The 17,324-nt window shown below is 39.6% G+C and overlaps 1 protein-coding gene across 1 annotated transcript in view; it reads left to right on the top strand.

Annotated features, from left to right (window-relative positions):
• Window positions 1-17,324, top strand: part of Mcf2 (MCF.2 cell line derived transforming sequence) — a 118,337-nt gene that overhangs the window by 74,308 nt on the left and 26,705 nt on the right. The window contains exons 12-15 of the mRNA XM_029558015.1: window positions 568-759; window positions 2,213-2,384; window positions 12,565-12,605; window positions 16,372-16,460. Coding sequence (XP_029413875.1) covers window positions 568-759; window positions 2,213-2,384; window positions 12,565-12,605; window positions 16,372-16,460 — 494 coding nt within the window. The remainder of the gene's footprint in view (window positions 1-567; window positions 760-2,212; window positions 2,385-12,564; window positions 12,606-16,371; window positions 16,461-17,324) is intronic.

Raw genomic sequence — 17,324 nt, forward strand, 5'->3', positions numbered from 1 at the left:
CTTCCTTTTTATTTTTTTCAAAATAGGATCTCATTATGTACCCCTGGATGGCCTAGAACTCAGAATGTAGAGCAGGCTGGCCTCAACTCACAGAGATCCACTTGCTTCTGTCTCCCAAATGCTGGGATTAAAGCTGTGGACTACCACACCTGGCCGTGATCAGCTTTTTAATGTTGTTTCTGGGGATGAAATTCAGGTCTTCACGCTTATAGGGAAAACACTTTACTGATCCAGCCATTTCCACCGCCCTGAAAGTAATTGTTATTAATAGAAGTGAATTAGCTCCAGTCCATGAGATGGCTCACTGGGTAAAGGCGCTTCCTGACAATTCTGATGACCTGAGTTTCATTCCTGGGACTCACATTGTGGAAGGAGACCCTGCAAGTTCACTCCTTACCTCCACATGGCATGGGTGTGCTTGCATGCCGATGTGCACACACAGACACTAAATAAGATGTAATATAAAAAGAAGTGAGGTAGCTTTCTTAATGGCAATCCCATTTCCCCTTTATTCATTCATATGTTTGCTTCCTTGTTTTTCTTGATTTTTTTTTTTAATTTAATCAGGCTCGTCAGTGTTGTGATGAAGGGGAACATCTTCTGGCTAATCAGGAAGCAGATAAGTTTCAATCTAAAGAAGATGTTCAGAAAGCCCTTCAAGATATCGAAAATTTTCTTCAAGTGGCTGTGCCCTTCATAAGTTATGATGCTGAAACACTGCAGTATGAATTTGATGTGCTCTTATCTCCTGAACTCAAGGTAAAAGGCACTTTATTCAAAGACACACACATAGAAACAGTAATTATAATGGTATAAGAGTTGTATTACTTCTCAGGTACCTCTGTATGGTTTGTATGTACATAGTCCTGAGGATTGAGGGCTATTAGTAGCACGTCCATCATGTATCAAAGAATCTAAAGGCATATATTTGCTACATACATAAGACTAACTTCCTTTGTGATCTCTGACTACATTATTATTATTATTATTTATTATTATTATTGTTTTTTTGTGAGACATGGTTTCTTTGTAGCTCCAGTTTCCCTGGAACCTGCTAGCTATACTAGGCTGACCTTGACTCATAGATATCTGCCTGCCTCTGCCCCCCAAGTTTTGGGCTTAAAGGTGTGTGCAACTGCAACCACACCCAGTTGACTGTATTATCTTGAAACTCTTTAAATGTACTATGAACTTTCGCATACATTTTCTTCTGTCTTCTTAGAGAAAGGTCCCAAACTGTTGTAGAATCTTGTGACTAGTTTCATGACTGATACATATGTTTTCCTCAGACTGTTTATATTGAGACTTTGGTTTTATATCCACATGAAGAGAATACACTAATTCTGCCCCCCCCCTAATTTGTTCTTGTTATATTTTAAACTCAAAATTAATTGTGTGTATTTGGTGTATGTTTATATATATATGAGTATGAGTGTATATGGATGTATGTGCACATGCATGTGGAGGCCAGAGTCTGTGTCCGGTTATCTTCCTTAATCCCTCTCCACTGTAGTTTATTGAGACAGGGTCTCTCACTGCTCCAGGAACTTGCTGATTCTCCTAGACTGGCTGGCCAGCAGGCCCTAGGGATCCTCTTGTCCTCTCCCTCCCAGTATTGGGATTACTGATGCCTACTTTTTATGTGGGTTCTGGGGATCCAAAGTCAGGTTCTCATGCTTTTAAGCCATCTCTAGACCACAAAGAGCATTTTTAAAAATAAAATATTCTAACAATACAGTCCAAAGATATAATACTTTGATGCTTACTTATTTATACATTTATTTTTTGTGGAGTGTATCCTCATGTTTGCGTGGGTTTGTACACACACACGTGCATACAGATATGTGTATGTGGGTGGAGGGCAATGGTTGACTTTTGCTGACTTCCTCAGTCACTCTCCACATTGCTTATTGAGACAGGGTCTCAGTGAACCTGGAGTGCTCACTGATTCAGCTGGGCTGGCTTCTCAGTGAGCTCCAGGGATTCTTCTGTCTGCTCCCCAGACTGAGGTTACAGATATCGCTGTAGCATCTGACTTTTACATGCTGCTGAGGATCTGAACTCAGGACTTCATGTTTCTGTAGCAGCCATTTTACTGGCTAAGGCATCTCCCCAGTCCCAAAATTAATTTTTTTTTACTGAATTTGAAGTATCTAATTGTCACTATTATGACCCATTTTAGAAAATAACAGAATTTATATGTGACCCACAGGCTCAAATGCAGACTGTACAACTCAAGCTTGAAAATATTCGAAGTATATTTGAGAACCAACAGGCTGGTTTTAAGAACCTGAAAGATGATAAACATAAGAGACCAATCCAGTTTGTGGTACCTACTTCTGAAAATTTGATGAGACCAAGAACATTTTTTTCATCTAAACATGGTAAGTAGCTTATTTTCATCGTCACTAATTTTTGTCTTGCTATTGTTCCTTAGGTTCCTCTTGCTATATCTACTGAATTCTTTTTTCAATGCTAATATAAAATTTTAGCATCTTTGCTCATGTTTAAATGATATTACAAAGCAGAAGTCAGGATGAGATTACGTAAATTCATAAGACACAGTAGGTACACAGAATTTTGCAAGATGATGCACACCTCAACATGGAATATTCTAGCCTGAGAAATGAGTGGGACCATTTTTCCAGCATCAGACTCACACCTTTTCTTCAGCAGGTGGAGAAAAAGTGTGGAACTTACATATACATACATGAGTTACACTCACACGTATTTATCACTACTCTGGAAGCTCTTACTTGGTTCTTCTATGCTGCTGATATATGAGTGCCTGCTGTATTAGGGTGGATCTCCTTTTCTGAGTAGATGCTGGTAAATGATAATTGTTTTAATAATTTCCTATCGCAGAGTTCATTTTCTAGTTTTAATCATTGAAGCCTATTCTAATTGTGTAACATCCTATTCCTTTCTAAGTTCTATGGGAAAAACAATTATACTTGTAATGAAGTTAAAGTGCTCTGAAAATAAGATAGGATTATTCCCCCACAGGTTGCTGGAGCTGGTGTTTTGTGGTTTTCTGGGAGAGAGTAGTTTGTTAGTGGAAGGGGGTGAACACGAGACTGAATTCAGTCTTTCTGATAGAAATTGAATTATTCACTTGCTAGTGTAGGATACTGCTTTGAAAATCAGAGGAGGCCAGGGGTAATGAAATCAAATGCAACTTGTCTCCAGCATGGATCAGATTAAAAGTGCAATGAAAGTTACATGGTTCATAATTTTTAAATACATACATATACTCAAAATGACACTCTAAACAGTGGTTTAAAGGAATAATGGTGACTAAAAATATACTGAAGATCCTGGAAATATCAAAGATAGTGAAAACAGTAAAAAGAGTAATAAAATAAAGAGATTAAACCAAACAGTTACAAAACTAAAAGTAGAACAGGTTAATATTTCTAAGCAGAAAGCAGGCTTCACTTAGATGTCTGGCTCCCTTGGTTGTGTGATCCAAGGCAGTTAAATTCTTGTAGCTTCAGTTATTTTTTGTCTATAAAATAAGGACAAAGATGCCTTCCTACTTAAAGGGTTGTTTTGAAGAAAAGTAAAGGAAATTTCCAAACTATAAGAATTACTTAATAAATTGGACTAACCCTTCTCTCTGGTTAAAGCTGCTTTCTTAATAGTCCTAGCAACAAGTCTTCCTGAAGTAGAGCACCTTGGTTTGGGAACAGGCTGTCCAAGACCCACTCATGCCATTATTCACTCCAAGAAAAATTTGTTTTGTAGTTTTTCATATTTTTTTCCTTTCTGGTGTTCTTATTTAATGGCATTACACTTTCTTTCTGCAGTGGGAATTGGATATTCTTTCTTTCAAGCATGTAAACTTTTTTCAAAAGGTACTCATCTTTATTATATTACTTATCATCAATACATTTTATGAGTTTGTCCACATGAAGAACCAGTTTGGCATCTAAAAACAGCAGTGGTTCTTTCATAAATTCTGTCTGTAAATAACTTTACATGTTTTTTCATACTTAACCATTCATTAGTCTCTCTCAACATTGAACTTGCCTTGGACAGTGAGTATGTAAAAAGTAGAGTATGCTTCTAAACTCATTTACCTTTCATAAAATAGTCACTTAAAAAAAGAAAAGGAGGTGCTGGAGAGATGAGATGGCTCAGCAGTAAGAGCACTGCCTGCTCTTCAGAGGACCCCAGTTCAGTTTGCACACAGCTTCATGTAACTCCAGCTCTGCGGGATATGACACCCTTTTCTGGTCTCTGAGGGTACCTGCACATATATGGCACACATTCACACTGGTACAGACCCATAAATAAAATTAAAATTAAATTAAAAGAAACCAGCTGCCTTGAAACATCAAATCATTTCTCCCAGCATGTTTTTTTTTCCTTTCTCTTTTTGTGTGGTGCTGTTACTCTAGCTCCATGGAACCCAGTGCTCTCTTCCAAAGTAGCCTCTTCTGGTCCCCAAAGGCATGTACACACACACACACACACACACACACACACAGCACACACAAACACACAGCACACACACAGCACACAGAGAGAGAAACACACAGACAGATACACACACATACATACAAGCAGAAACACGAACAAATATACACACACAGACAGACATACATACAGAAGACAGACAGACACATACACACATATATATATACACACAAAGACACAGGCACAGACACACAGACATAGGCATAGACAGACACATATAGACAGACACAAACACAAATACACACATAGACAGCTAGACATACAAAAAGACAGACACACACATAAACACAGACTCACAGAGACATACACAATTAAAAATAGATCTCAATAAAAGGATAAAAGAATTAGTCATATTGAAATTAATCTGGCCTTTCATTTTAAAGATCTAATATCCACGATCCAAATATTTGTTGTTAGTAGTTTGTATTTGCTTCAGCCTAAGACTATCTACCTAATTCATGTATGAGGAAGAAGACACCTTAACAGATAACTAGCATGGTTGGATAAGTGATTTTTTTCTACATTATCCATCACGGCTTGGTAAATGAAACCAAATCACTATTTAAGCCATGAACCTTATGCACATTACCCTGTTGATCTGTGAGTAATATGGGTTGTAATATGTTTCAGATAAGTTTTCAAAACTTTTATTTGCTAAACCAAGCTTTTGATCAAATGAAAGCGTGTACTAATTTTTCATCAACATGAGTCAAACTGATTTTTTTATTCTGTTTTTGCTTGTTTAGTTTTTTGTTTGCATTAAACTGAATCCTCCACCTAGCACAGTGACTGTCAACTAGCAGGAGGTAATAAGATATTTGTTGAATTCACTTGCGTATAGAAGGGCATTATGGAAGGGCAGTGCCAATGAGAAGTAAAAGATGTGGGTGGGCTTTGAAATCTCTGTTTCTGATCTAGATCTTTCACCTAAACTTCAGATTGGTGTTTACAATATGGAATTTCCCATAGGAAACTGACTCAGTTTACCCTGCATGAATGCATCTCCTGCAAACCCTGCAAAACTTTTCTTTATCATCTTGTTGACTGGCATTATGGTGTCTCTAGTTGCCCTAGTTTAGGATCCTAGTTGTCTCTGCTTGCTTTTACATCATCTTTATTTTGCCCCCTAAATATATCTCCTATGCATCCACTTCTTATCTTCATTGTTTCCTTACTGTCACTTCAGAGTCCAAGATAACTCACTGGTAGTCTTAACAATACTCTCCCTGGCTCCCATCATCATACTCTTCCTGTCCCCTTTCTCTCCTGACATACTTACCTTGTAGACTTTACACAGACCTCCTTTACCCCCACACTAGTCCCTGTGTCAAGGCCACTTCCTCTTCTTCCCCTGTGGCTCGGCTCAGTTAAGTGTTCATCCATGTAACCAGAAACGTCCTTGTTTCTTCGCAACCTAAGTCTACTGCCTGTTTTCTGTCCCACTTGTTAGACTAGAAACTCTGTAAGGAAAGGGACTATCTACAGTTCCTGTTTGTGGATCGCCAAACACAGAGCTTACCATATCTTAGAGGTGCTCATCAATTTTATGTCTTTACATTGTTGAAAGAATGAATATTTCTATCTTGCTTTTCAGAAAAAGATGTGTTACATGCATTGTGAAAACACACACACAGGTTTTCTATCTCTTAGTATATTTGTAAGTAATTAATATGTTAATTTATCTTTTAAAAACATACTCGGATCTTTGTATACTTGGTTATCTTTAAAGTAAGGAACACCAGGATTTATTGAGAAAATGATTTTATATTAATTCCTAATATATATGACTATAAAGGTCTTATATAACATGTGTAGCTACTTAATAATTGAAAGTGAAGCATGCCATCTACAGAATATGACAGCACATTTAGTTGCTTAGGGCATATGACACTCACTTTTGCCAAGGAGTCAGGAAAAAGGTATATTTCTTCCATGCAGAGACAGTATTCATGTATCGTGTATGGGTAGCAGGCTTCAACAACCTTGAGTGTTAGGAATGTAATATATTCTTTTTAAATGAATTTTTGTGTATTTCATACAGAGTATCTCAATCAATCTTAAATATCTTTATACCCCCTTCCCCATTGGCACCCTCATCTAGCCCCTCCACCGGAATTCACACATTCTATCATCTGTCTTAAGGCCTGTTGTGTCAAGTGACTGCCTCCAGACATCCCTCAGTGCATATTCATCTACTGAGTCTAGTCAGCCTATTTAGAGTCTCTCTCTTTAAGAAGATCGGCTCTTCCTCACCCAGCAGTAATCAGTTGCCAATATTTCTTCAGCTAAGATTGGGGTCACCTGTCCATTTCCCCTGTTCTGTGCTGTATTTTTGTCTGCTTGAGTTTGCATGGGTCCTGTGCATGCTGACACCATTGCTGTAGGTTCATATGAGCTTGTTGGACTCTATTTCTATATGGTCATGTACCGCCTCCCCTGGCTCTTGAAATCATTCTGCTCCCTCTTCCACAATAGTTCCTGAGCCCTGGGTGGGTGTAGTTTAATATAGGAGTCCTGTCAAAGGAGCAACATTCTGCAGACTCTTAGTCTCTACACTTTGGCCGTTTGTGACCTTTTGTATTCCTGGCCCTCTGTTGCATGAGGGGGCTTCTTCAGTGAGAATTGAGATATTCATTATTTTCTTCTTTAACCCTTTGTTCTATTAGGAAAGTAATATATTTTTGACTTGACCATGCCCTTGACTTTTAAAGAGCATCTGGCTCTGCTCTTTTCTGTGAAAACCATTTTTAATTTGCAATGCTGGAAATTGACTTTAGGGTCTCACATGTAGTAGGCAAGGGGTATTATCATTGATGTATATTCTCAGTCCCTCCCTCCCTTTTGCAATTAAAGATTAACATTTTGCATTTTGATTTTTTTTAATGAAAAATTTACCATGCCTTGCCAATGTTGTTTTATATAGTGATTTAGAAACATGCATGAATTTAAATACCACCTCTACTTCTTGAAGAAGACGTTAACTTTAGTTCTTCCTTACCTGTAAAATGGGGATAGAAGATGTGCCCTGTCTCTTAGGTGGATTTGAGACATAAAAAAGAAAATAGATTATAGGGGTAAAAACAAGCTCATTATGTACTAAGTGCCAAATAAATGTTGGATGGCATATTACTAGATTAAACTTGGAATTTTTTCTTGTTAATTTTCCAGTTAGCATATAAAATAATAAGTTTCAGCCAGGTGTGGTGGCACACAATTTTAGTCCCAGCACTAAGGAGGCAGAGGCGGGGGATCTCCGTGAGCTCTAGTTCAGCCTTGTCTACATAGCAAGTGCCAGGCGGGCTGGGTCTATAGGGAGACCCTGTTTCATAAAGACCAAAAACAAACAAAGAATAAACAAATAAAATAATAGGTTTCATTATGGCATTTTGGTACATAATTTGGTCATTTTTGCATTTATTTCTGTGTATGTTTGTGCATGTGTGTGGATGCATGCCAAGGCCCATGTATGAAGGTCAGAGGACAACTTACTGGGACTGGTTCACTCCTTCCAACACACATGGGTTCTGGGTATCAAGCTGTTTCACTAAATTTTTCCTTTTCCCTCCCTTCTTGGGAGACTTGTGCCTGCACCCTCTGAGGCCCCAAGGCTAACAAACTGACATAAGATATCCTATTTGAATTTTGCATATTTTATATGACATTTGGGAGGGGGTGACTGACAAAGAAATGGCTTCTCATAACCCATGCGCTATTCAAGCCCACCCATAATGTCCATCATCTTTTGAGTGCCACGCCCACGGTTTGAGTGCTTCATCTTGAGCCTGTGCATGCTGACTAGCCCTGCAGAGTTCAGAGTTTGTGCAGGGCTGTACAGGCTGGCTTGCCCCCACTAGTCCACAATTACCGCCAGCTTTTAGCACTCGGCCACTTGCCTCTGGGTCCCAGCTCCCAACAGTGTACATGCTTTGTTTCCTGAGTTCCAATATGACCTCCTGCTAACTCTCCATCTGCTCACTCTCTAAGTGGAGGCAGCTCCACCCCTTTTCCCAGTGTCCTTCTCGTCTTGCCCCTGACTTACTCTCTGTAGGATAACTCTTCTGAGGAATGAGTAGTTTTGGGGCTAGACTCCACCCCTTTCCTCTGGCTCTTACAAACTTTCCACCACCTCTTCGGTGAATTTCCCTGAGCCTTGGGAGGGGGGGCTCTGACAGATGCAGGGCGATCTCTTTTGTATCATGGTGAGATAGTGACCTCTTGGGCCTCCCAATCATTCATCTTCAAGATGTGGCTGCTGATCTATCTCAGTGGTGTTTCCCCTACTATAAAGACAAGTGGAAGGAAGTAGACACATCTACACATACACGGATGTAAATACAAATATCTAGAAGATATCCCAGTAGGTGTACCATATTCATTAAATAGTATACTTGCAACAGCTTCCCTGCTGGGGCCTGTACCCTTCCCTGACACAGGGGGTTGGCCTGTTCTACAGCACCAGATGCGTGTTCCACCCCTAGGCATGGGCCTTATCCAATTAGAAATTTGTCAGTTGTATGTATGTTAGTCCAGCCATTATTGCACTAACAGGCATTGCTTGGAATGTTCATAGTGTGCAGCACATGGGCTCCATTGTTGACCAGAATCATGGGGGATCCTTTCTTCCCTAACCATCTGCATAGCACCTTCTGGCACTATGAAAGCCATCCATCCAGTGGCATGAAGTTTTTGGCTTAGTTTCAGCTCTGTCTCTTCTTCTCTCATGCTCACGTCATGCAGTGTCTTCAGCAATGTGACCTTACCAACATTTCTAGTATACAACTGACAATAGTGGCAATAGCCTTGGTGAATTTGAGATCCTCTAGGATCTCTCTCTGACCAACAGCTCATAGGGGGGAAATCCAACCGTGGTACTGTAGTTTTTTTAAATAGTTGTATAGTTTTGGGAGCCTCTGTTTTTATCTTACCCAACCATAAAACTCCCAAGAATCTTACAGCTATGGCTGTATTTTTTTCCTTCAGGTATCTTTCAAATGGGTTTCAAATCTGTAAAACACTCAGAGGTTAACATAATATATTAAATCAGTCATAGACAAGGTCTAACACAGAATGGAAAGGTTTTATCCATTCATATTAATTGCTTCTCCATATATCTCTCTTAGATACCATAGCATGGGTAAGAGGCATTAATTTTGTTAGTTCTTTACTATCCTTAGTTACCTTTTGGAGTCACTCCACATTCTGAGGTTGTTACATGGATTCTCTTTGTATCTTATCCTTGATACATTTACAGGTACTGGCTCAAGTTGCCTGACCCTGCATTGGGCTAAGGAGGCAGAGGGTCTTTCTTGTCCCTGAGGCACCTGTTGGTCCCCTGAGTCAGGCAGGCCCTGGGTCTGCCTCTTGGCTGTAGCCATATTTGCTGCCTCTCCATAGACCATACCTGGCTGCTAGGGGAGTCCCTGGTGGGAAAAACTGCCTCCACCCCAGCATAGCCTTTATCAGTAGAGAAATGCACCATATTTAATCTTTGGGGATTGTTACCCACCCCTGGGACAGTTTTTATCCTCTGAGTGTCTTTTGTAAACTGTTCTTCTGTTTTAAAGACTTTCAGAAACTCCTTAGTACTGAATTTGGTTTTCTATCAGTTTTTTCTTTGGGAATTTGGGCTCGACATAAATCTTGTCACATTTGTCTTCAAGTAATCCAAACAGATCATTTCTTCTGTCTGGTCTTTTTTATATCTCTTGTAGGGTGTTCTGTTATTCTACAAACACATTTTACATGCTGGTCTGAGTCACTTAGATCTGCTAAAGCCTCCCTCACTTTACAGAGATTCTGTCCCATCAAATGACCTAGCAAAACCATTAAAGCTCTATCCCATTCTTGATGTCCCAGTTGAATTAAGTTTTTTTTTTTATATTTCTAGTGAACACAGTCTTATCTGGCCCAGTGAACTGGGCATCATATATTGATTTTCTCATACCTAGTTCTCTCAGTAATGTCTGTCCTTCCCTCCTTTATAGTCTCCCAGCCTCTGTTAATCATGGGCCTTTCCATTGGTGATGACCATGTATCTTTAATGCCTTGCACCAGCCATCCTATTAGGGACTCCTCCCCCCCTGCACTGGCCTAGGTTGAACAGCCTATGTCCCAAGGATGAATGGGTGGTTATATAACTCAGTTGTGAAGCTTCTGAAGTACTTAGACTGACATTATTTGCTCCCATGTCCCATACCCTCACGAGCCATGTGGCAAGGGGCTCTTTGCTTATTTGTAAGTCTTTCCTAGTTTCAACAGCTCCAGTGTGGAATATTTTATCCTATCTATAGTCTTGCTAACTTTTTTCTCCTTTTGTATCAAAGGTTGAATCTGAGGGGCAGCTCTAGCTGCTTTTATTTCTAAGTTGTTTTTTTGTTTTGTTTTGTTTTTTTTACTACTATCTGTCTTTTTCCCTGGGTCCTTGGACTCCTGGTACCCTAACCTTACACAAGTTAAAAACTTCTGTCTTCTCTCTCTCCCAAGCTCTGAGGCTAAGAGTTACTCCTTAGCCTTTTCAGCAGCCTCTGCCTTGGGCAACTCTTTTATTATGCAAAGTAGTGGCTATGCCCCCTCTCTGTTTTCCTCTTTTGCTTGTAAGATTTTTTTCCAAGTTCTCTATAATCTTTAAGGAGTTTTCAGATCCATGTAGTGGCAGACTCCATTTTTTAGCAACTGAGCTATTTGCCCACATTTACAGCACAGCTGTGGCCCAGGGATTTTCCCCTTTGAGTCTGTCCATGTCTGCATGGCCTGCATCATTCTAACTACATATTTCATGATACATTGTATAACAAATGTAAGCATAGCTAGCCCCCTTAAACATATGGGGTTTGGCCACTCTCTGTCTGGGTTCCTGCCAGCTTCTCCTGGATGGGTCACATTACCTCAAAGGACTCCTTGCAGTGCCCATTGGGTGGATTTGGGAGTCTGAACCCAGCTACCTTTCGATCTGCTCACTAGATGCTTCTGGAACCGTGATGCTTTCCGAGGCCCACATCCCCATGTTTTTCTTGGATGCCTGTGGTTTCTCTATCCAGCCGTTCTACGCCAATCATTTCACTAAATTTTTCCTTTTCCCTACCTTCTTGGGAGACTTATACCTGCACCTTCTGAGGCCCCAAGGCTAACAAACTGACCTAAAACATCTTATTTGAATTTTGCATATTTTATATGACATTTGGAAGGGGGTGACTTACAAAGAAATGGCTTCTCATAACCCATGTGCCATTCAAGTCTACCCGTAGTTTCCATCAGCTTTCAGGTACTGCACCCACTGTTTGAGTGCCTCATCTTGAGTCCATGCATGCTGATTCACCCCACAGAGTTCAGAGTTCCTGCAGGGCCATGCAGGCCAGCTCTTTCCCATTCGTCCACAGTTACTGCCAGCTTTTAGTACTTAGCCACTTGCCTCTGGGTCCCAGCTCCTGACTGCACACACTTTACTCCCTGAGTTCTAATATGGCCTCCTCCTAACTCTCCATCTGCTCACTCTCCAAATGGAGGCAGCTCCACCCCCCTTCCCAGGGTGCTCCTAGTCTTGCCCCTGGCTGGCTTTTCAGAGGAATGAGTAATTTTTGGGCTACACAAGCTCAGGTCATCAGACTCAGCAGCAAGCACCTTTACCTGATGAGTCATCTCACCAGTCCTGTAACTTGTTTTTTTCATATTGGTCTTCCCTGACAGCCCCCCCCCATGTTCTCCCTGCACCCATACATGTAGACATAGATTTAAAAGACTTTGATCCAGTTAGTCAGTGAGCTATAATATGATTGAATGTTTGTGTGACAGAATGTATACTGAATATGAAAATTATTCTGAACACTTAACACCAAGGTTCTTTTCATTTTGTCAAGTGAGTAAATGTTTGGTGAGTGAGAAAATCAGTTAGTACATAAGAAAATCATGCTCCATAAGAAGTTGGAGTTGTGTAGCTATCTAATCAATCACTATTTTCTATAGTGTGATTTAAAAATACTAACATAAACATGTTGAAACAGTAACTCTCTAATAAACATGCATATGTTGTCATTAAAAGTTCTCACTTTAATTTTGAATTGAAATTCTTCTTTCACATTTCTCTAGCAGTCAAGAAGTCTTGGAGATCATCTCAGAGCAACCTGAAAGTAAGTGTCATTGATTATTTCAATGTTGGCTATATTGCTTTAGTTGCAGAATTGATTGGGGGGGTGGTTTCAGCTGTGTTTTTCATTCACTACACTGATCCTATTTCACACTAAAGAAAAATCTTCTGGTGCATTGTGTCTAATTGCAGTACTGGCATAGCCCCAGGTATGTGAGCAGACTTTCAAGTCCTGGCTCAAGTTCCGAATCATTTCTGCAGGACATTGCACATAAGTTCTAGTTCCTCTTCGTGCTCCCCACTGCCATACACCTAAATAGACGGTACTTTCTTTCATGAATGAGTATAGCCCTGCAAGTACAAAGCATGGATGGATTTCCAATTATCATGGATTGTGTAGAGGCTGATTCTAGACTCAGGAAACACATCTATTTATTTCTTTTAAAATTATTTTGATTTATTTATTTTTATGTGCATGAGTGTTTTGTCTGCAAATATGGAAGTGCACCAGGTGCATGTAATGCCCATAGAGGTCAGAAGAGGGCATTGGATTCCTTAGAACTGGAGTTACAGGCAGTTAGCTGCCATCTGGGTGCTGGGAACTGAACCAAGGTCCTCTGTAAGAGAGGCTGGTGCACTTAACCTCTGGGCCATCTCTCCAACCCTGTGTTTATTTTTTGATATATGGTACTTCTCCTAATCCCTTGTTTCACTTTCCATAGTCTTAGTTACCTATGGTCAATGGTGATCTGAAAACATTAAATGGAAAATTTCAGAGGAAACAAGAAGTGAGAGAGGGAGGGAGTGAGAGAATTTGATTAAATTGTTAATCTCTTACCATGTTTAATTTATAAATTACATTATATCATGCATGCACGCATATGGAACTATTATAGTACATAGAGAGTTCAGTGGTATTCACAGTTTCCCACATTCTGAGGGTCTTGTATGTATCCTTGTATATGTATGTAAAAGATTTTTTCCTTCTCAGTATTCTGTAACATGCTGGTATCTGCACAGTAGCCTCATCACAGCTATAGGAACCTACATATTCCTGTGTGTCTTTGATAGTAAGTGGCACCAAGAACATACTTCCAAGAGACAGGATGCTATTGCACAGTAGTACAAATTGTAACCAGACTACCTGGCTTATAATACCAGTACATCACTTATTGGTAGTCTAGATTTCAGTGAAATATCTTTATCTCAGAATCCTAATTTATTAACATGGGATAATAGGATACACATCATAAAGTTGGTCTAACATGAAATAATATCAAAAAGTGAAACTTTTTGAACTATCTGTGGCTTACAGTAGTTCTTGAAGTTTTTAAAATTATAATTCCAGCAGGCTAGTGAGTAGCCTGCTTATCATGTTGTATAAATATAGTTTCTAGTTGCAAGAAAGAAACAAGGCAAAAGCCAAATTCCATCATCTTTTATTTTTTGTGTTGCTGGAGAATTTCATATATGCATATAATGTGTTTTGATCAAATCTACTCCTCAATCCCCCCCTTCAATCCTCCCTTATCCCCATCACTTTTCCCTCCCAATTTCATGTGTTCTCTTTTAAAACCCACTGAAGATGCATAAATCCCATCATATTTTAAAATTATTTATTTTTATTTTATGTATATGAATATTTTGCCTATATGTAAGTAAGTGCACCATGTGCATACAAAGACCGTGGAGACCAGAAGAGGACATCAGGTTCCCCGGAACTTGGAGTTACAGACAGTTGCTAGCTGCCATATAGGTGCTGAGAACCCAACTTGGGTTCTCTGCAAGAACAGCAAGTGTCCTTAACCCCTGAGCAATCTCTCCAGCTCCAAATTCCATCATCTTAACATGTCTTTCAATTCTCCTTTCACCTCATGACCCCTTACCATTCCTTCACGTGAATTTACTCATATCCATATCTCCAGGAAACATGAAGCAATGGCTGTGTACATTTTCTTGATGGAGTGTCTAGTAAGCAGTTCTAAATTATATTCTTCAGATTCAACTCAATTTTAGCAACCCTTGGGTGCCCCCCCCACTTTTTATGGTTCTTTGACACAGGGTCTCACTATATAGCCCAGGCTGGCTTCAAACTTGCTATGTATTGTTGTGGGTTCTCCTCGGGCCAGCTGTGAAGACCCTGACCTGGATCAGGCCCCCTGCCGATTAGGGGGGGCAAGAGGCACGGAGTCAACACACAGACACTGGGAGTTGGGTAGAAGCAAGCCCTAGGCGAGGTGCTGCAGGCTCATTTAATGCAGGAGGGGGCAGGCCTTATATTTCCCTTTTCTCCACCCCCAGGTTCCTTTAGTCAGCGTGTCATTTTCTGATTGGTCCACACCATGCAGTCTGTCAGCGGTCACTGGGCTCGCTAGCAGGGTACGGAGGTGTGGGCTCCTTTTGGCGGGCTATTTGCAGACCAAGAAGTGAAGTGAATTCTCGTTAACCCCAGGGCTCTGGGTCCGCGCTGTCTTTGGAGGCCTCCTACTACAATGTATCTCAGGCTGGCCTGGAACTCCTCCCACTTGTACCTCACTAGTGCTAAGACTACCAGCATGCACCACCACACCCAGATGACAATCCCTAGATGTTTAGAGGTGTATATTTATGCTTCTGATCTTTCTGCTTCTTTATTTTAGAAATGTGTTAGGATCAAATGATGCATACCAACTTGATAAATGAAGTATGCAATAAATTTTAATCTTAACTGTCACAAATGATGACAGTGAATAGAACATATGACAGAGACAAATCAAAACACATGCTGCAAGAGGGAAGGTGATAGAAGAGCCAAACTATAGCCTTGGATTCCTGTGATTGTTTCGTCATTTGCGTTTGCCAGTTTGACCATATTATTAAAACATTTTTGAGCTTTATTTTTCTAATCTATTGAATGCAGAGAACACCATAGATGTCTAGAGTGCTGTGAGGATTAGATATGATGCTGTGTGTTCAGCACTTAGGATTGTGCTTGCCTAATATCTTTTAGAATTCTCCAAATAAGGTAGTGATTTAGGATCAGAGAAGCTGCTTGTGGCAATGACTAACATATACCAGAGAGTACAGAGAGTTATAAGTATTTTGAGACAGGTGGGTAGTTCTGTGGGTCTCAGCAGCACTACAATGTATCATGAGATGTCACATTTAAGTTTATGTTGACACCATTAATTCATTAGGATAATGATCAGTTATGTTGTGTCCTTGATTCAATAGTTCAAGGCTGCATGTAATATTTTCAAAAAAGTTTTCATAAAGCTTATTAGGTTATGCTGGGCATGGTGGTACATGACTTAAATCCCAGCATTCAGGAGGCAGAGGCAGGTGGATCTCTATGAGATGAAGGCCAGCCTGGTGTACATAATGAGTTTCAGGCCATCTGGGCTACAGGGAGCCCATGTCTCAACAACAGTAACAACAAAACAAAACAAAACAAAACAAAAACATCACCAAAAAACCCAGAACAAAACAACAACAGAAAACCCCAAACCAGAAACAAATCATTAGGCTAAAGGGTTGAATAAAGTTTACTTATTTGGAAAGTCAACTTCATATGAACTAATCTCATTCCTCAGAAGTGCTAAGTAAATGGAAGTATGCAAAATAAATTTGGTTAGTATCTTAAATCTAGCCTCTAAGATAATACAAAGCATTTATTTTCTGAGTACATATTCAAGCCATTAAAAAATATTATAGTGTTTTATGTCAATTTGTCTTCAAAGTTAGGACCAAAGTTAATTTGATCTAGATGTATTTGAAAAAGAACTGTATCTACACTGATGCTCATTTGGTTTTTATTTTCATTATTTCAGGTTGAAGTGGCACACAATTGCCAAGAGAAGAGAAATTCTGATCAACCCTGCAGTTTGGACAATGACAATAGTTTGGAGATTTTAAAGAAGTATACATTCTCTATTAACATAAATTTACAAGCATATCTCCCCGTAGGAGGCACTGGTTCAGTGTTCAAGGTTCCTGTGCTTAGAATTTTCAGTCTTCACAGTAGGGTTCTTGTGGTGTGTTAAAAGAGTGCTAGTGAGGACTCATTGGTCTTGGGTTTAAGACTGACCAGCTGTGGTCTGTTTTATGAGACTCAAGGAGAATTAAATATACCTTTTCAGGATTTTTCTTTTGCGGTACTGAGGATTGCAAGGCAAGTGCTTTGTCACTAAGCCATATTCCAGCACCCTTTTAGGATTTTTTTCTCTTTCATTCCAGATTGATATTTTTTGTATGTTTGTTTTTCCCAGTTTTATTGAAATATAATTGGAAAACAATATTGTAAATGTATGATGTGATTCTCTTATATAATAGTAGAAGGTGAGTGCCATAATCAAGTTAGTTAATACATCACCTGACTTACCTTTTTGTGATAAATACATTTAAATGTGCAAGATCTAATTTTAAGCAAAATTTCAGTATGTAAGACAGTATTATTAATGATTGGAACTATGTTGGATTCTCAGATAAAAATGAATGTTTGTTCCCTTGGGCCGTACCACCTTTCCATTTTATTTTATTTTATATGTTATTATTGTTTGTTGGCCAATAGCCATTTAAAAAAATATTTATTATCCATGTATCTAAGTCATGCAGTGCCCACAGAGATTAGAAGAGGGTGTTGGATCCATTGGAACTGGAGTTATGGATGGTTGTTAGCTGCCTTGTGCTGGGAACAAAACCCAGGTCCTCTATAGGAGCAGCCAGTGCTCTTAATTGCCGAGTCATGTTCTACCTCCTATTTTTCCATTTTAAAAGAAATGAA

Source organism: Nannospalax galili, unplaced genomic scaffold, assembly GCF_000622305.1.
Source record: "Nannospalax galili isolate Female #2095 unplaced genomic scaffold, S.galili_v1.0 scaffold167, whole genome shotgun sequence".
NCBI classification, from domain to species: domain Eukaryota; kingdom Metazoa; phylum Chordata; class Mammalia; order Rodentia; family Spalacidae; genus Nannospalax; species Nannospalax galili.